Source organism: Microtus ochrogaster, linkage group LG2, assembly GCF_000317375.1.
Source record: "Microtus ochrogaster isolate Prairie Vole_2 linkage group LG2, MicOch1.0, whole genome shotgun sequence".
NCBI classification, from domain to species: domain Eukaryota; kingdom Metazoa; phylum Chordata; class Mammalia; order Rodentia; family Cricetidae; genus Microtus; species Microtus ochrogaster.
In genome coordinates, this window is record NC_022028.1 from 25083742 (window position 1) to 25102563 (window position 18822).

Genomic DNA, 18822 nt, shown 5'->3' on the forward strand with positions numbered 1-18822 from the left:
CTATCTATCTATCTATCTATCTATCTATCTATCTATCTATCTATCTATCTATCTATCTATCTATCTATCTATCTATCTATCTATCTAAAGGCACTTCCTGTAAAGTCCACTCTGAAGTGGTTTTGAGGCTTACGGTGTGGAACCAGTTAACCTGTCCCTTTCTGCCTTTGGGATGGATCGATGGAGTGGTCATCAAACTGCCTAGTGCTGAACTCATGCTGTTTAGCAGAGAGCCATGGAGGTTTCATATGTGCTTTAGAAAGCAAACTCAGAGCAGGGAGGGCCTTGGAATTTTCAAGCTGACCTCATGGTGGTCTATATAAGATGCTGCCATGATGTGTTGGTCTAGATGAGGCACTATGTGGCTCTTTGACTTTCCTTCCTCATATGAACTGCTTGTAAGCGATAGGAGAATCTTAGTCTGGCCCTCTCAAACAATCATTTTATTAAACTTTAAAAAATATTTTTGAGATTGTATTATAATTATATTTTTCCTTCTCATTTCCTCCCTTCAAACCTTTCTATATACCCCTCCTTTATCTATTTCAAACTCATGGCTTCTTTTTTTATTAACTGTTAGTACACACATACATGTATATGTGTATATAAATATATATTTCTAAACGTTACCTGTTCAGTCTATATAATGTTATTTGTCTGTTTTCAGGACTGGCCATTTGGTATTGGATAACCAATTGGTGTGCTCTGGTGTGCTCTTCCCTGGAAAAGACTGTTTCTCCCACTCCCAGCATTCTTCAGAAGTGCCTCAAACCCTGGGGGCACAAGAAGCCACCAGGCACTGCTTTAGAAAGCTGTGGGTCTTGTCTTGCTCCCTTCAGTTCTCACGTTGGGTCTGGGCTGGAAGTCTACGCATTCTTTGTGAACAGGAACAATTTTTTTCTGTGTGTTTTGTTTTGGAACATGACTTGTTTACTAGAAAAGCTTAACGCTTCTACGTTGGGTAGATTTTGTTTTCTTTTTAAACAAATTGTGTGTGTGTGTGTGTGTATTTGCATGTACATGCATGCCACCTGTGTACAGGTACCTGTGGTGGTCAGAAGAGCATGTTGGATCCTCTGGTGCTGGAGCTACAGGTGTTTGTGAGCCTTCTGATGTGGGTGCTGGAACCCACACTCAGGTCCTGGAAGAGCAATACACGCTCTTGACCACTGAGCCATCTCTTCAGACTCCTCCATAAACTTGACTTAAAAAAATATCTCTGTGTGTGTATGCATGTGGGTGCATTTGTCTGGAGGTCAGAGGATAACCTTGGGCCAGGAGCTCTGGTTGATTGCTGCTGAATGAATTGGGCTAACTGGCCTGTGGACTTCTGTGGCTTCTCTTGTCACTGCCTTCCTCTTGCCATATGAGATTCGGTCTGTCCAACCTTTTGTGAATGAGTCCTGGGCATTCATTCTAAGTTCTTCATGCTTATATTCCAACCTCCTGTGAACATCTTAAACCCAACTAACTTTTCCAAATCAACAAGACATCACGTCTAGGAACAGAGGTTTCGGAAACAAAGCTTTTCTTTGGGTGGAAATGAGAAGCAGCCAGATCTGCTTCCCTTTTTATACTGTGATGAAATCTCTTCCTAAGCTTTCGAGAGAGCTGCTATCTTGGCTGGGTGCAGCGCATGCCACTGCCTGTTGGTCTGCAAGAGAGTTTGCATGGTTTTGTGACAGGGCTTTTCATCCCAGGTGAATCATCGTGTTCTTCCTTTCATTTCTGGCCACCTATATGTCTGTTCCAGGATATAGGAAAGATTGTGTGCAGCTCCAGTTCTCAGGAGGGAACCCATGGCCTACTCTTTGATAGATTGTTTTCAGGTTATTATTGCTCCCTAAAAACCTACCCTTTTGCCTTTTCTAGCAAAGGAGAACAGTTGGTTTCTCACTGTCAGGCAATTCTACTATCGAGTCCCAATAGTGCTTTTCTTATTGGGTAAACACAGTATTTCTACACACACACATTTCCAAATTACCATTTCTCTGAGCAGGTACCATGTCGTTAAGCAGTTTTGGACAGTGAGATAACTGTGGGAATAAACAAAAGCCCAATACAAGTTTCAGAGACACATGGGCTTTGAATTTGACCTCATATACCTCTGCCTACACATCTCTCTCCTCACTGGGATTTAAAAGCTTCCCTTAATGTTATTTCCTCTGTGCTTCCCACGGGACAGGGACAAACTTCACTAAAGGTACAGACAGGCTGCAATGGTGTCCTGAATCTTAAAGCTATATAGTGTGATTTTTCCTTGGAACATGTGTTGTGTATTGTATATTTGGAAGGGCAAGGTAGTGATTGTGAGTGGGTAGAAACTCAAAGGGGAGTTGAAAAATAGGTCGTTTCCTTAGCCTGTATCTCTACCAGGCCTCGTCCCCCCCCCACCTAAAAGAAGACAATCATTTTCCTAGTGGGGGGGGGGAGCAAAAGTGAATCAAAAGCTATGAGGTTATGTACTGAGGGGTAATTCTGGTTACTGTGAGTCAGGCAGACTGTCATGAAATGACACTGGTAGAGTATTGTTACTTAATTGGGATAAAGAAAGATGACACGGTGTCAGTCTTTGGAGAGAGAGTGTTTTGACAGACTCATATTTTCTAGATTTAGAGTCCCTCCTCTATATTTTATCTGGGCCGGTCCAGCATTACATACCTATCTTCTCAAAAAGAAGAAAGCCCAAACAACTCCTGCTGTTTTCTACCGTCACCTGGTTTCTAGCAAGGAGAAGTTTGCTACAGTGATCTGGAAATAGCCTTTTAGCCACTGTAGAAAGGCCAAAAGATTGAGGGCTGTGGGGAGGAGATCATCATACTCTTTCTATCGCCGGCGCCGGAGTCAGGGTAAGGTTACACTGTGTCTTAAGTGTACTCTTCTTTCTTGGATTCAAGAAAAGCACAGTTTGGCTTTGTGATTGTGCTTTCACATGGGAGATGCTTGATGCTGTTACTGATGGAGGGGATAGACTCATCTTCTGCGGTTATATTTGACCACTGCCCAAGTGCCCCACAGTATTTTTTGCATCTCGATTATTATATTTCACAATGCTATGAAGTGTATCACTTCCGGTACCCCATCCTCCATGGAGCTCATACACCAGTCTGAAACATATCTCCACTACTGGTTGCAGAGTATGCTAGTTGTTTAATTACAGTGTACTAGCTGTCAGATGGTACCATTTTAGGGACTGCTTTGTCCTTGTTGTAACGTGAGTTTCTGCACAAATTTCGTGAGTAAAGACAGAGTTGTCCTTTGATGTTATAAATTCATTCTTTCTGTCATGAGACCACAAGATAGACAGATCTTCGGGAAATGTGAGGGTGTTATTTCTGCTTTGCGCAGTTGCAGAAGGGCCATTTGTAAACACTGCATCCTTAAGTAGCTCATGTACGAGATAGCTGGGTGGTTCCTAGTTACTGCCTTGAGAAATGCTAGCAAGGCTTTGCTGCAGAGAGTAGGCTGGTAACCAAACCCATCATGAGAGAGAAGAATCATACCAGATTTTTGAAATACAGAGTGACATGAATGAGCAACACAGTTTTAGGTCCTAGATCAAAAATTATAGTTGTGACAAAGTTATTTTGCTTGCCTCTGAATCTTTTTGTATACTTTCTTTACTCTGGAATATAGCCTCTATACTCCCTGCATTGTAGGGGCTGTAGGAAGATTTTAAAGAGGACATTCTTTATAATTTGTGAAATCAAGTAGTTACTATTGGGATTCCACTAGGAAAATGCAATTACCCATTTATGGCATTAAATAAATAGCTAGAGCTTTATCCATCCATCCATCCATCCATCCATCCATCCATCCATCCATCCATCCATCCATTTATTGGTCATTGAAGGAAAGGTTGGTGACCCTGATATAGACAAACACATTACTTAAGTTGATTGGAGGACTGGAGAGATGGTTTGTTCGTTTGGCTGCGAGCACCCACGTAGTGGCTCAGACTCCCCCACCCCCACATTACCTCCGGTTGTAGGGGGATCTGATGCCCTCTTTTGACCTTCATGACTCCTGAATGCTTGAAACTTACACAGGCACACATAAATTTAACTAAAGTATTTTAAGTACCTTGGATTAAACCAGAAGAAAAAGAATTGATGTTTTATTTAAATTCATTTGAGCTTCTCTTATTAGTAACAGAACAAGCATAGGGAAGAGATACTGTGTGACAGACTTCAGCCATTCTGTTTGGGTGACTGTCCAGAATGTTGGTATTAACCAGTCTTTCTTTTCTCTTTGTTCAGGGTCGACATGTTAAAACAGGTCAGCTGGCGGCCATCAAGGTTATGGATGTCACCGAGGTAAGGCTGGATCATGTATGTTTATGAAAGGATTGTGGCTTTAAAGTTACTCCTGCCCTAGTAAAAAGCCTCTCTGTGTTTGGAGATTGTGATCCCTTGAGCACATGGCTCTGCTGTGGCATTTGGTGCTCAGGGTCCAGTGGCAGGCCAGTTGACATATTTGAGTTGTTGCAGATGGTCCCCAGGTAGCTAAGTCAGTAGCATTTGCTTATTATTATTATTATTTTTAAAACAGCTGTCCCAGAACACCTCCCTGTGATGTCATCCTTGGCTACAAAATGGAGTGTAATTGGAAACATCTTCACTAATAGGGAAAAAATCGGAGGCAGGATCATGGAGGTCACATGAATAGAGAGTGAAGGAAAGCTTCCCTTAGGGTAGTAGTGTACACCTGTGCTATTTCTTTATTTTATCACGGGAGAAGAAAACATCCATCCAAGTTCCCAGGGGTTGTAAGAGAAACATCTGTTAGAACGTTGAGTAGATTGTTGGCAAAATTTAGTGGGAAAAGATAGTTCTTGAAATGATTGAGGATTTATGGTGCAGCTTTACATGGGAAAAGAGAACTGAGCCAAACAAAATGTGAGTCCACACACGTGGACGTGCAGGGGCCTGCCTGTTTGAGTGCATTGAGAATGCATGCTTAGTTCATAAGATAGACATACGGTGTGAGGAGCTGGGGGTGTCTTTACATCAAATCGTCTGGAATCTACTGAGGATGCTAATAATGGCTACACTGAGTTCAGTGTGCCACCAGTATTTTAGTGAGGTGTTCTCTGACCTCTCCGCTGCTTTCAAACAGCATGTACCTCTCCAGTCTGCACGGTTGTGAGCTGGAATTAGAAAACATGGTAGACCACAAGACATCTGTTGAATCTGACAAATATTTGAAGGTGTGGCAGTAGGTGACTGCTCTCTTTTCTTTGTCAGAGAGCATAAGGAGACTTTTAAGAGGAAAACGTATATGGTTGATATGCAAAAGATCTGCTTAACAAATTACGTTATGGACAGTTTATATGTATGTAGGATCCTACCTTGGCGTATAACTCAGTGGAAAACTAGATGCTTTTCAGCTAAAATTTTTTGGTTTTCTTTTGTTTATTTTTCAAGACAGGGTTTCTCTGTGTAACAGCCCTGGCTATCCTGGAACCACTCTGTAGACCCGACTGGCTTTGAACTTGGATATCTGCCTGCTTTGTGCCCCACCCCCTATTCACAGCTCAGATAAACATTTGAAAGAACAATGAAAGAGTAGTACATTCTAACTTGGTGTGATTTAAATATTTCTGAAGTGCTCTCTGAGACTGGACCAGGCAGTGGCACCTTCTTGCTGAAACCCCTATTCCTGTCCCTGTGACTCTTGTTGCTATCTTGGGATATGGTGTCCCGGAGCCCAGGAATTTTGAATATTTATAAACTTACTTGTTAACTGGTTTATTGTTAGATTTGTCGATACCATTTTAAATATAGACTTTGGTCCAGGCATAGGTGTGCAACCTTTAATCCCTACACTCAGGAACCAGAGGCAGATAGATCTCCATGAGTTCAGGGCCAGCCTACATAACAAGTTCCTGGACAGCAAGGGCCATATAAAGAGACCCTGTCTCAAAAACAAAAAACAACAAAACAAAACTATAAAAAGTAAGCCTTAAGCTTTGGATATTTATAAATCCAGAATTTAAGGCTCAGTGTCTTTAGCCTGTGCTGTGCTTCCTGAATAGCTGCTGTGGCCTCCTTGTATGTTGCCTTCACACCTCAGATAGACTTCAAGTGGAGGACCTCCTTATCCAAGGCAGAGTCTGATAAATGTGCAATGCATGGTCACCAGAGAAAGAGATTGTAATGTATAGGAGAATATAAAGAAAAGTTACATCCTTCCACCTTTCTACAGTAGCCACTGTGTGCCTCGGTATATTTCTCTTCCAATCATGCATCTGTGAGAACATCTATAAAGTACATGCAAACTTAGACATGTACTAGATGCTTTTGTATTGTATTATTATTGTTGTTATTTTCTATGCTGGGGATTAATGAGGACCTTGTGTGTCCTAGCTAAATAAGTGCTGTACCACTGACCTACACACCAACTGTGTGTTTTTCTTTCCTGAAAAGTAAGGCAACAGTTGGCAAATGCATGACACAAGTATATTTAGGGTTTCTTTAAAAATAATTAGTGTAAAGCTCATGTATTCCAGTAAAGTGAAAACCTTAAAAAGAACCGACCTTCATTGAGTACATTGTATTGTATTGAGTAATATTTCTTACATGTGCTTTTCCTATACTGACCCCTGTTGTAGCCTGGGGCTCAGAAAGGATCTAGAGTAAGTGTAGATTATGAATAGAAGACCATGTTCAGCTGCATGGAGAACATACTCTTGTCTGCCCTGAACATCAGTAGCTTCTAGGCTTTGCCTGTGAACTTGTAGGCCTGGCTGGAACCTGGGAGGCACGTAGGAGAGATTTCCACCAGACGTGAGCTCCAGCAGGAGATGTCATTGGATAGGAAGGTTCTGTCTGATTTCCACTCTATTTCATCTCAGGGACAAAATGGTGCAAAAGCTAGTTCCTGGGTGGCCGGGGGGGTGGGTCAGACTGTGACTTGTTAGGAGAAACTTAATGGTTGTTGCAGACTCAGAAGGGAGGAATGGTATGGATGGGAAGACTAAGCCATGGTTCTATCCCTCAGTTAACTATTGGCAGCCTGAGTGAATCCAGCTCCAGCACCAGCTGCAGTGAGTGGGGAAATGGAGGCCTGCTTCACCCAGTTTACTTGGTTATGTGAAGAACTTGGACACAACCAACCAAGAACTCACGTTCTGCTCTGGAGTGTTTGGACATGAGTCTGCTGTAGACTATTATTTTAAGATGCGTTAACATTTGTTTATGCTGTGGAACATTTAATAATGCAAAGATGTGTTGCATTTTTTTTTTGTTTACATTTGTTTAACTCTGTGAAACTGTGATCCTTTGCCTGCCTAAAACACCCCATGGTCTGATAAAGAGCTGGATGGCCAATAATGAGGCAGGAGAGAGGATGGGTGGGGCTGGCAGGCACAGAGAATAAACAGAAGAAAAGAGCAAGGAGCAAGAAAAGAATGGGCAACAAGGGAGCGACCTCTGAGGGAGCAGGCCCAAGCCAGCGACCTCTGCTGGAGCAGGCCCATGGCAGCTACCTTAATGGAAGCAGCCCGAAGCAAGCAACTACCCTGGAAACAGGCCCAAATGAACCTCAGTATTGCAGATCGACCCTCCCCACCCCCAGGAGCTCTGAGCAACCTTCAGGAACACCAAGTGACCTCCAGGGCTGACTGGAACCTTGGCCCTGACTGCACTACGAGGAACAACCATCTGAGCCTAGGATCCACTGGCATCTGGAAGATTGATCACCAGAGATACAGACAGTCCCAGCTACACCAATCAAAGGAAAAGATGGGTAGATAAGACAAGAATACATTCAGCACCACAAAGAGCAACAAGACACCAATAAAAACTAGTGGCCCTAAAACAGCAAGACTTGAACAACCAAATATAGATGAAGCAGAAGAAAATGACCTAAAAAATAATGCTATCCTTCCTTGACACCCCCTCTCCCAAACATTACTTTTTTTAAAAGTCCATTTTAAAATTTTAAAAGTCCATTACTTTTAAATTGTCCTTATTCAGTGTCTTGGGACATGAACATAATGCAGCCAGATTCTGTGATGATGTGCAGCCTTGATGGCTTCTGTCTGACTTCCTAAGAGTCCTTATTTTCCCTGAAGGGTAAACCTTATGAGTTAGGACACCACTGTCACATTTCTCTGTGCATTCTAGTCTTCCATATTCTGACCCTGGTAAGCACTGTTTATAACATTATAGGGATTTTCACCTGCACAGCGAACTTCTCATTCCTCCTGGGAAACTGTTCCCAGAGTGTATGGATTCGTCACACACTCTGTCATACACGGTCAGATTTGCCACAGCGATGACTTGACTTCTCAACACTGATTTCCTCCTGGCTCCCTTGTGTGTTGTGACAGAAGGGGAAAGGTCTGTTCTGGTTCACAGTTTGAGGAAGAGCAGTGTCGGGTGGGAGGCTGGCAGGCCACACTGCATCTGTACTGCGGAGCAGGATATGAACAGGAAATGGAACGGGGTTCACCCCCTTTACCTACTCTCTCCAGCAAAACTAACGGTTTTATAATCCTCTTAAATCGTGCCCACCTACTAGGGTCTAATTTTCAGACACATGAGCTTATGAAAGACATTTCACATTAAGACTCCAATGGTTGGCACCATTAATTACTTGCATACAATATTGGTTTCTTTGGCCAAGAAAATTAATCTTATTTTCATATCCTTTTTATAATTGTAGATATCGTAATTAATTAGGAATGCTAACAATTACCAGGTATAGTGGTGCAGGCTTTTAATCTTAGCATGGGGGAGGCAGAGGCAGGTGTAGATCTGAGTTTGAGGCCAGCCTGGTCTACAGAGTGAGTTCCAGGACAGGTAGGGCTACAAAGAGAAATCCTATGTCAAACAAAACAAAACACCCTGCCACACACAAAAAAAACTCGGAAATGCTAACAATCATAAATAGTAACATGCTATGTTCTTTATACTTTCACACTTACATTTCATGTCCAAAGAAAAGAAATTATTAAATTGACCATGTCTATAATTCCAGCACTTTGGAGACAGGAAGATTGCCCCAAATAGAATAGGCTGGACCTTGTTAAGAAGACAAAGACTTGTCGCTGAATGAATAGAAAATGCCTTAGCCTTTTACCTGTAGACATCCATTTGAAGAACATAAGTACCTTCCAAGTTGAGTTTACAGTTGTGAACCTCTAGTATTTTATGTTCATGTCCTTGCTTTCTCCTGGAGACAGGCAATCTTACGTCATTCCTTAGAATATTACTCAGGATTAAATAAGATAACGTTTCAGTTTGCTTGTATATAGAATGGAAAAATAATTCCAATCTTGTAGGCTTTTTATCAGGGCTAAAGCATCTAGTTAAGTACTTTTTAACTTGATAAGCCACGCTTCCTTGCTTCATTGTTCTCTCTCAGTACATTAAAATACCGTTTTAAAAGTTACTTTATCATTGTATATTATTTGTATGTTTATTTTACATGCACATTTGTCTGTACCATGTGCATGTATGCCAGTGGAGGCCAGAAGAGGGCTCTGGATCCTCCAGAACTGGAGTTAGAGACAGTTGTGAGCTGCCATGTGGGTGCTGAGAATTGAACCCAGGTCCTCTGGAATAGCAACTGGTGTTCTTAACCAAGCCACCTCTCCAGCCCCGAAAACACCATTTGCTGAAGATATTTTAAGGCCTCCCGGTGCTCTTATTGCATGTTTGCTACTGTGGTAAACTAGAATAGTTAACTATGCTGTAGAACATTTATTCTTTATTTTTTAAAAAACCTTTTGTGGCAGGATGTGCCTAGTGTTAATGAACACTTCACAATCAGATTGGATGTCTACATATTTTAGTTCAAGTTTATTTTAAAGTAAAATAAATAAATAAAAATTACTCAACGTGTTTTGTACAACTAAATATTTTTTTTATATCTGTCTTTTGTCCTTCCATTATTCTGTTCTTTCTCCTTACCATGTTATTTTAGAGCATGAGACTACAAAGCAAGATGAACATGGGTGTGGGGAGATGTGTTAGTGAAGTTGGAGGAGTGTAGGCACAGACCTCCGATGCCCTGGGGGCATATAGGGCAGACATACTTTCTTCCAAAGACAACTGGGCATTTTCATCTACCAGTGAAGCTTGTTAGACTCAGGTCCTGAGCTTTAGTTTGGGGCTGACAGTATAAACAGCCACTGTTAGCCCTGTTCTTCAGTAACAGTTCTACACAGTGCCCTTTTGTCTTCCTTCTGAGCCACACTCCATGTCTCCTCCATCTCTTCTGGGAGACTAGGTAACTTTTCGCCTGACCTTGTGAGCTGGCAGCTTGTCTTCTCCGTTGTGGAGGTTGGGAAGGAATCAAGATAGTGGCAGAGGGAGCTAGAGCCAAACAACATCCCAAGCCAGCCTGAGATCTCACCATCCTACCCTGTTGGCTCACTCTGATCCTATCTCCATAGCTCTCACAGAGCCTGGAGAGACAGAGATTGCTGTAGCCATTGTGTTGGTGCTCTGACGTTTTGTTGTCCTCATAGAGAGCAGCAGTGAGGGCAGTAGCTGTCCGGTGATGCAGTACTCCCTGGGGGTGACCATTTCTTTTGTGAATGAGAGATGTTTATACAAAATAGGTGGGCGTTGTCTTTGTAGCTGTTTCCCTTCTGACAATGCCAGCTGAACTCCACATACTCTTCTCCAATTCCTACTCTCTAGTAGAGATTCTGGACTACCTTTGCCCTAGAACTAAAGAAAGTTGTGGTCTTTCATTAAGTTGTTTAGGAAGAGGAGAAAACAGTGGAAAGTGCTTCAGTAGATTTTGAAAATACTTTTGCTTAATTTTTTTCATGAAATATATTGTGATCATATTCTGTCCCCTCCCCAGCTCCTTCAGAATCTATGTATATTTAGTGAAGTCTTAAGGTCACGTACTCACCTAGAGATAGAACATGGATTTCCCCTTACCTTGGGCCGTTCCTCAGTTGCTTAGCTTCTGACTGTTCCCAGTATTTATTTCTGCCAGACACTCAAAGGACTCTTCTTGGTCATTTGCTTACCTTATGGTTACATTTAATTTCAGAACTTTGTGTTTATTCCAGGAAATGTTCTAAGTAATTCAGAAGGTGAGTTCCTTAACTTACCTCATCTCAAATATGTCCCTTAATGTATTTCAGATACACCCCCCCCATTTCCCTCCTCACGGTGCGCTCTGTTTTGTAGCTTGTAAACAGCGTGCATAGCCAGTCCACGCATAGTCCTTCTGCCTGTGCTCTTAGGCAGCTGGCTTTAGGTTGTGAATCCCGAAAGACCAGACCAGTTTTAGTGACAGTTTTTACTTCTTTCTTGTAGTTATTTTTGTGGTTGGCGCACAGGGTCTTGGAAGGTGACTCTTCATTCCCACCGTCTATACTGAAGGTTTAATGAGCGCTCTCCTTCACAGATACTCCTAAAAGGGCAAGACAATTGCCATCACCTTTATTTTTTATTTATTTATTTTTTTGATTTTTTCGAGACAGGGTTTCTCTGTATCTTTGGAGCCTGTCCTGGAACTAGCTCTGTAGACCAGGCTGGTCTCGAACTCACAGAGATCCGCTTGCCTCTGCCTCCCGAGTGCTGGGATTAAAGGCGTGCGCCACCATCGCCCGGCGGCCTTTATTATTTTAACTTGTAGAGAAGGAAGCATATAGCCCATGACTGAAACCTACCCATTTTTAACCGTTCTCCTGATGTAGACGCTTTAGCCCAGGTGATGTAGATTGACATCATTTCGTCACACAGCAGGGAAGGACAGTCACTAAGCCGGGCTGCAGAATGGTGTCTGTGACCAGCAGAGCATCAGTACTAAAACACCTGGTTTAGAGCGTTCTCTGCAGCTGCATGAAAAGTAATAGAATAATGCCAAGTATACTTAATTGGCATAGGAGGGAGGCACGTGATTTAAAAATCCAATAGGCTTTTGATTTTTCCATGAAGCCCTAAGGATTTCAGTGAGTTGGACATGGTGTTACTGTATTTCTATGCTCCTGTGCAGGTAGCTTGTCTGTACAGTGCATGTGTACTCCGGCTGTGCTAACTCCCTGTGCTCCAAGCACACAAAGAGCAGTGAAAGCTTCAGCTAATCTCAGGGTGAATTTGGTTTGGATTAAATTTCTTGAGAACTGCTGTGTCAGAGATGTGTTCTTTTTTTTTTTTTTTTAAGATTTATTTATTATGTATGCAACATTCTGCCTCCATGTATGCCCGCATGCCAGAGGAGGGCGCCAGAGCTCAGTACAGATGGTTGTGAGCTACCATGTGGTTGCTGGGAATTTAACTCAGGACCAAGCAGCCAGTGCTCTTAACCTCTGAGCCATCTCTCCAGCCCCCCAGAGATGTGTTCTTAGTAACTCTTGTACATTTTTAAAAAGGATCTTTAGAAAATTTACCCTCACTGGGTGGTGGCGGCGGCACACACCTTCAATCCCAGCACTCAGGAGACAATGTTAGGCAGATCTCTGAGTTTGAGGCCATATTGGTCTAGCTAGTGAGTTCCAGGAGAGCCAGGGATACACAAAACCTTGTCTCAAAAAACAAAACAAAACAAAAAAGAAAGAATAATTTCCCTCAATACCACTATGGGTATTTTCTTTATGTAATTAACATTTTCAAAACTATACAGTGCACATTTATGTGCTTATATTATTTTTTCTATATTAAGCTCATGTATGCCCATGGTTAATGTGTAATAGTTAACCTCACTAGTTCTTGCATTGGATGGGTTGTTCTTATCTCAAGATTTTACAATCTGTTTCCCACATAATCAAGGACGTAATCTTAAGTGAAGTCACTTAACTTGATGAGCTGTGTGCTCAGCGTTAGAGTGGTCAGCTGCTTCTTTTTCCCAGCCTGTCTAATTCTAGTCAGCTGACTGCAAACAGAAGCCGCATTTCTTTGCTGCCATATTTTAGGCAAGACTGTAGTGTTTCATAGAAAGATGAGCTGCGAAATGTGCGGGGTGCAGCCTCTGCTCCTTACACGTTTGCTTTGTCTGGTAGGTTCATTAGTGTGGGCTTGAGTGTGAATATAATTGTTCTGACCTGTAGGAGTGTGTGTGTGGTGTGTGTCCATGTCTGTCTGTCCCTCCATGTCTGCTTCATTCTAGATGCTGTGAGTCATGTTCTGGATGACTTGATGCTGTAAGATTATCTTAAGCACCATCTTCAGTTTCTTGTCTGTCATCATCTTCCTGGGGAGCCAGTGGCTGTTGTCTGTCCCTGTGCTGCAGAGTCTGTTGATGTTTGTTGCATAGTGTCCATCCCTGCCCTGTGCATGCTCCCTTGTTCCAGTTCAGCTTCAGCTGTGAAGCTGACCCTCAGTGTGAACATGGAAATTGAAAATACTTTATCAGCAAGCAGGAGAATGCATTTAAAAGGCTGGCAAGGAAAGTGACATGGTCTCCTCAATCTTCTTATACTTCTCCTTTATTACTGGTGTGAGGAGGAAGAACAAGACAGATTTTTACTTGGGAATTTAAGTCGGTAATGGTCTTTCAGGGTCTTAACTGGGGAATAGTCATTTCGGCTTAAATTCTAGGCTCTATAAACCAGTATGTATTGTTGAGGAGGTAATGTCATTTGGTCTCCTTCCTTCCTTCCTTCTTTCCTCCTTCCCTCCCTCTCCCTGTGTGTGTATGTGTATTTATGATGGTGATAGATTTAATTTTCCTTAGATGCAGAAACCCAGTTCTGCCGTCCCACCTCCTTGAGTTCAGGCATGGGATAGTAGGTGGTCCTCTTTCTGACAAGTGAGTTCTGTTTCTTGTCTCCTGTGAGAGTTCCATCTTTAAAACAATTGTTCTGACTTGGCCAACCTCAGGAGACTCCAGACAAACTCTTATCATGTGTTTTGCTTTATGGTCATGTAGAGTGCCAAGAGAGGGTCTCTGGGGAGAGATGTCTGTGTTATTAGGGGGTGGCATCACTCGTCTGCTGGCGGGACGGAGAGCTGTTCTGATGCTCTGCTCCCAGACCTCTCTTCCAGAGAGTTCCACTGCGTCTCTGTCTGTGTACTTGCACTGTAGCCATGACTTCAGAATAGAAGGAGGAAGAAGGGACTAAAGAGCCTATCTCAGGTTAGTGAGCCGCTTTTAGACCAGACTGAAATGTGCATGCCATCGGCTGCCCTGGAGTTCTGTGTTATGATTCATCGTCAAACAGTGTTCCAGTCACTTCCCTTCCTAGTTATCTAAGGTAGAGGTCTGTTTTTCTTTTACTTTCAGTAATTGCTATGCAGCTTTCTTGCAGTGCCTAGTAGGGTTATGAAGTAGTAAAGTAGTAGGCTTAACCAACTTCTGTTTTCAAAACTTCACAAGTTATAGTTTGTTTGCCCATTTGAATTGGATCATGCGAATCCTGTAAAAGTTTACTCTTATATCCAACAAAATCTCACATCTTAAACAGTTGTCTTATATATATCTTTTAAAATCACATTTGAAAGGACAACTATTCTTTGATAAGATACACACAGTGTTCAGTATCAACAGCTGTGCGGTGTGTTCAGAACATACCCTAGCATGCATTTGAGGGAGCGGCAGCAGTAGAGTGCATGGTAGTGGGACTCCCTGGTGTAGCACTGTTGAGCAGGACTAGCATCAACACTGGGTAAATATAATTATCTTTCCTTACCAGTTTCTTTGGCATCTGTAGATTATAGTCATCTTTCCTGTTTTTCTAAGAAGGAACACTTGCAGGGTTTGTGTGTGTGTGTGTGTGTGTGTGTGTGTGTGTGTGTGTGTGTGTGTGTGTGTGTCATTGTATGAATAGAAGTAACAGTATATATAGTTAAGACTCAAATTGCTATTCATTGTTAGCAAGAGATTAGCCTAACTGGCCGTTGGAAATAAAGCAGGTTACACTGATATTGGCTGGTTTGACCTGTGCCATCCTTACTCTATCTTCTTGCTTCATCCCAGCAGTAAGTTTTAGATTTCCTGTCTGCCCACTGCTGCTAGCAGGAAGGCCATGCTGAGGATTTGTGCCTGTGTACAACAGTGCTTGTTTTTGTGTTACAGGCTGCTGTAGGAATGCAATGTAAAAAGGCAAAGGTAATTGAAGTTAAAATCACAGCACATATTTTCTATTTGCTGTACACTGTAAAAATATTTTTATGCTAACCTAATTTATTATTTATAACACTGGGAGGCTCACTTGCTTGGAATGGATTCCCTATCTTGGATGTAAAGAAACTTGAGTGTAAGGAATTGGCTCATGTTATTTTTAAAACAAAAACATCATCATTGCTGTGTGTGGTGGATAATGTTTCTGAAAGCAGGTGCTGTAAAGAATAAGACCACGAATTTTTGTTGTGTGCATGTGCGTAAAAATATTAAAGAAAAAGACCATGACTTTGAAGGGAAACAAAGTGGGGAGGGGTGAGATAAGTGAGAAGGATCTTAGGCAGGAAAAAGAAGTTGTGCAGTTATATTAAAAATAGAAGCTAATTAAAAATCTTTGGTTGTTTGCTAATACTTTAAAAGTCAGAATTAAAAATCACTTTATTATTGCTTGCAGTATGGGCTGTCTAATAGTTTCCATGGTATCTGTACTTTTGGTTCTGTATTGTTGTGTTAGCAGTTGATACGCAATCAAAATCATTAAAGTGCTGTGATTTGGTACATTAATTTTAAGGAGGGTTTTCTTTCCTAAGTGTGATAATAATGTTTATTAAAAATCATGATTCGTTCCTGGTGCTGCATGCCTCTGATTCCATCAAAGTTAAGGCCAGCAAGATTGTGGGTTTCAGGATAGTCTGATCCGCATAGTGAGATTGTGTCCAGACAGTTATATTCTCCCAGCGCTAGGTAAGTGGAGACAGATGGTCTGTGGGGTTTTCTTTGTCATCGTCTGGAGGAACTGAAACATGTAAATCAAGTTGTGTTAATGTAGCACACCCTATCAAGCCACGTGATGCTATTTCAGGAGCATGTTCCTAACAAGCACAATAGTCAAAACCAACAGGAATAGGTTGTTGGTTGTTTATCCTCTTCTCTTCTGTGGTTATTTGTTCTAATTTCTTTACCTGGCAGTTTCTAGTTAGATCAGCACCATGAATTCTACCTTCTTGGATTCACAATATTTTATGCTTTGATATTCTTGATTTTGCATGGGGTGGAGAATGGGGTTCAGTTAATTACCATAAATTGGGATTGGATCAGCATCTAGTCGATGACTAATTCCTGTCTGCTGTTGAGACCATGGCTTTCAGAGTCCTGTGGGATGATGTTCAGTTGGGTTTGTGGCAGTCTGCATGGTTCCTGTCTCTGTGAGGGCTGGTTTCTGCTCACAGGTGCCTGGTAAAAACTGGATTCTTTCCATACCCCAAGTGGTTTTTTGGTGGCGGTGCTCTCCTGCAACCTGAGAAGGGTTCCATGTTCCACAGCTTTCATCTGTGCAATTCTCTCCTCTCTGGACGTTTATTCATGTGGCTGCTGCTGATCTTCCAAACTCTGTTCTACTCCCTGAGCTCATAGGCTCCTCTTGTTCCATTTGAGTGTCCTGTTCTTGGTTAGTCTAGACTCTCTCCTTAAGGCAGGAAACTGCCCATCCTTACCTGGTATCTTAGCCTCCTCAGGATTTGTTTAATTTTAGTAGGAGGGTAAATCATCTGGCCCTTGATTCTTTATCTCCTCCAGCAGCAGATGTCCCTCCCTATATTCTTTCTAATTGCAGATACTTCTCAAAGCATAGCCTGTATCTGAGCATGCCAAGTGAGTAAGCAGGAGCTCCTGTGACCTGAGGTCACACATGGGTACTGCCCATCACTCCCTTGCAGTTTCCCTTTGTCAATCTGCACTTGAGTGTTTGTATGACTTAAACACCACTATTCAGCATACACAGTATTTTTTCTTTCTTGTATGTAGTATGGGGAGCTTCGTGAATTTGTCACTGGCATGAAAGTCTACAGTGTCTGGATGGCCTGAAGTTATCTATATCCCTATAAGGGAGCCTCTGGCAGTCAGAAGTTAAGACAGGATGATGAGCCTCTTTCTTGTTTCTTACTGGGAATGACTTACTTTTGGAAACTGCTGATCTTAGGTCACAGCAGACAAGAAAGAGGCCTTGTAGTGCCTCTGGCCTACTCCTAGCCAGGCTATGAGGGTCTTAGGTTTGGCAGAATCCTGCAACATTAGGGATGGGAGACACACATGGAGCAGACCATAAGAACTGACAAAGTTCTGTTGAATTCTCACAGGACTCACATTCCTGTTCCATAAACCATAAGTTTTTCAAAATTAGCCAAATATTCCATGGCCATGTAGAAGATTAAGAGATTAAAGAAGAAACTGACCTAGAGATGGCCTGTAGTAGGATCTCCTCCTCTCCCTCTTCTTTGTGTACTCCTTCACCCTGTCTATAGCACATTTACATTATGGACAGCTGCATCTGTTGCCAAGGTCATAACTGCTTTGCTAGCTTCTGGGTGTTTTAGATCTTGGATCCCCTCTCCCTTTTTGTTCTTATAATTTAACAGTTTGGGCCCTTTAAAACGTTGATGTAAAATCACTTTTAAAACATTGAAGTGTAATTACAATTTGGTTTTGGAAATAAATTTGTGTTATTTGAGGTTTTTTCATTAGAAACACTTATACCTATGGTATTTTGCCTTATGGTTTGGGACTGACTTTGGTGTCTGGGTGTTGACACGAAATTTTGGAACAATCTATTAGTTCAAGAACCTAGAAAAATAGTGCTTTATTGGGACTTGATGGAAATCACCATGTGCTGTGCCTTTTGGAGGTGTGCTTTGGGCTTCTGTGTTTTTTCATGTGTTCATGGGGCAGCAGTCCCCCAAGGCTGCTCACAGGTGAGTGCGGGTGTAGGAAAGGGTTCTGCTGCTGTGGTGTGGTTTTAGTCCAATCTCAGGTCCGTCCCATTCTTTCCTGCTGTTACTTGTTTTGTTTTTAATCACACTGCTAGATAACCAGGTGACTAATAAGGTCTCATTGAAGCACTCAGCAAGGGGCAAACTTAGAGAAAGGATATAGAAGACTCAGGGCTGTTCTGACTAGATGTGTCACTAGGCAAAGAAGACCTTCAAGGCCAAGAAACACCCTGGTTCAGTTACATAAAAAGAGTGTGTTCAAAAGAGTGTTTTTCTTCTATATCTTGAGCAAGCTTCTGTGCATATGCGATTTTCACTTTGGTTATATTAATTTTCATGAGTTTTTACTGTAGTATTCAGTGATTTGGATGAGGATGTTAGTTTTGAAGATTGTCAGTCTTGTGACCTGATTCCATAATTTTAATTTTGTTCTAAAATTTATCCTCTTCTAGAATCTGTAAAATTTTCTTCATTTACATATTGTTGAATGGTGAATTTAAGATGTGTAACTTTATGTTTGAATCAAATTAAACTTAATTGAGTCTGTGCTCCCTTTAACTTGACTTTAACTGAGTAATACACTCAGATCTACCAGGACTCTGTGAGTTGAAATATCTTAATTTCTTTCAGCTTGCAGCCATAAGGAAGAGCAGAGTAGCAGTTGACTATAAACCATTCATTTCTTTCAGGAACATGCTTACATCTTAGTGCAGAAATCCTCCAGGAGACTGTCTCACTTTACCAGTGTTTTTCTCCAGTTTTGAAAAGACCACCAGTTGCCCCTCTATTTGTTCAACTGTCAATAACTGATATTTAAATATGTAAAGAAGCCAGGTGGAAAGATGGTAAACTCAGAACATTTCTCAGTCCTCTTGTTTCCCAGTTAGCATCCCGGAGGTCTGCCTGTCAGTCCTACCATCAGTGGAATGAGACAGCACTGAGACAATAAGGAGTTAAAGCATATTTTAAGGGAACAAAAAAACGGCTGGAGATGTTAGCTCAGTGGTTGAGTGCTTACCCAACA

At 41.9% G+C, this 18822-nt stretch overlaps 1 protein-coding gene across 22 annotated transcripts in view; it reads left to right on the forward strand.

Annotated features, from left to right (window-relative positions):
* The window catches only part of Map4k4 (mitogen-activated protein kinase kinase kinase kinase 4), a 139560-nt gene that overhangs the window by 55991 nt on the left and 64747 nt on the right, over window positions 1–18822 (forward strand). For all 22 annotated transcript variants that reach the window (XM_026785820.1, XM_013351036.2, XM_026785825.1 and 19 more), the window contains exon 3: window positions 4260–4316. In XM_026785820.1, the coding sequence (XP_026641621.1) occupies window positions 4260–4316 (57 nt within the window). The remainder of the gene's footprint in view (window positions 1–4259; window positions 4317–18822) is intronic.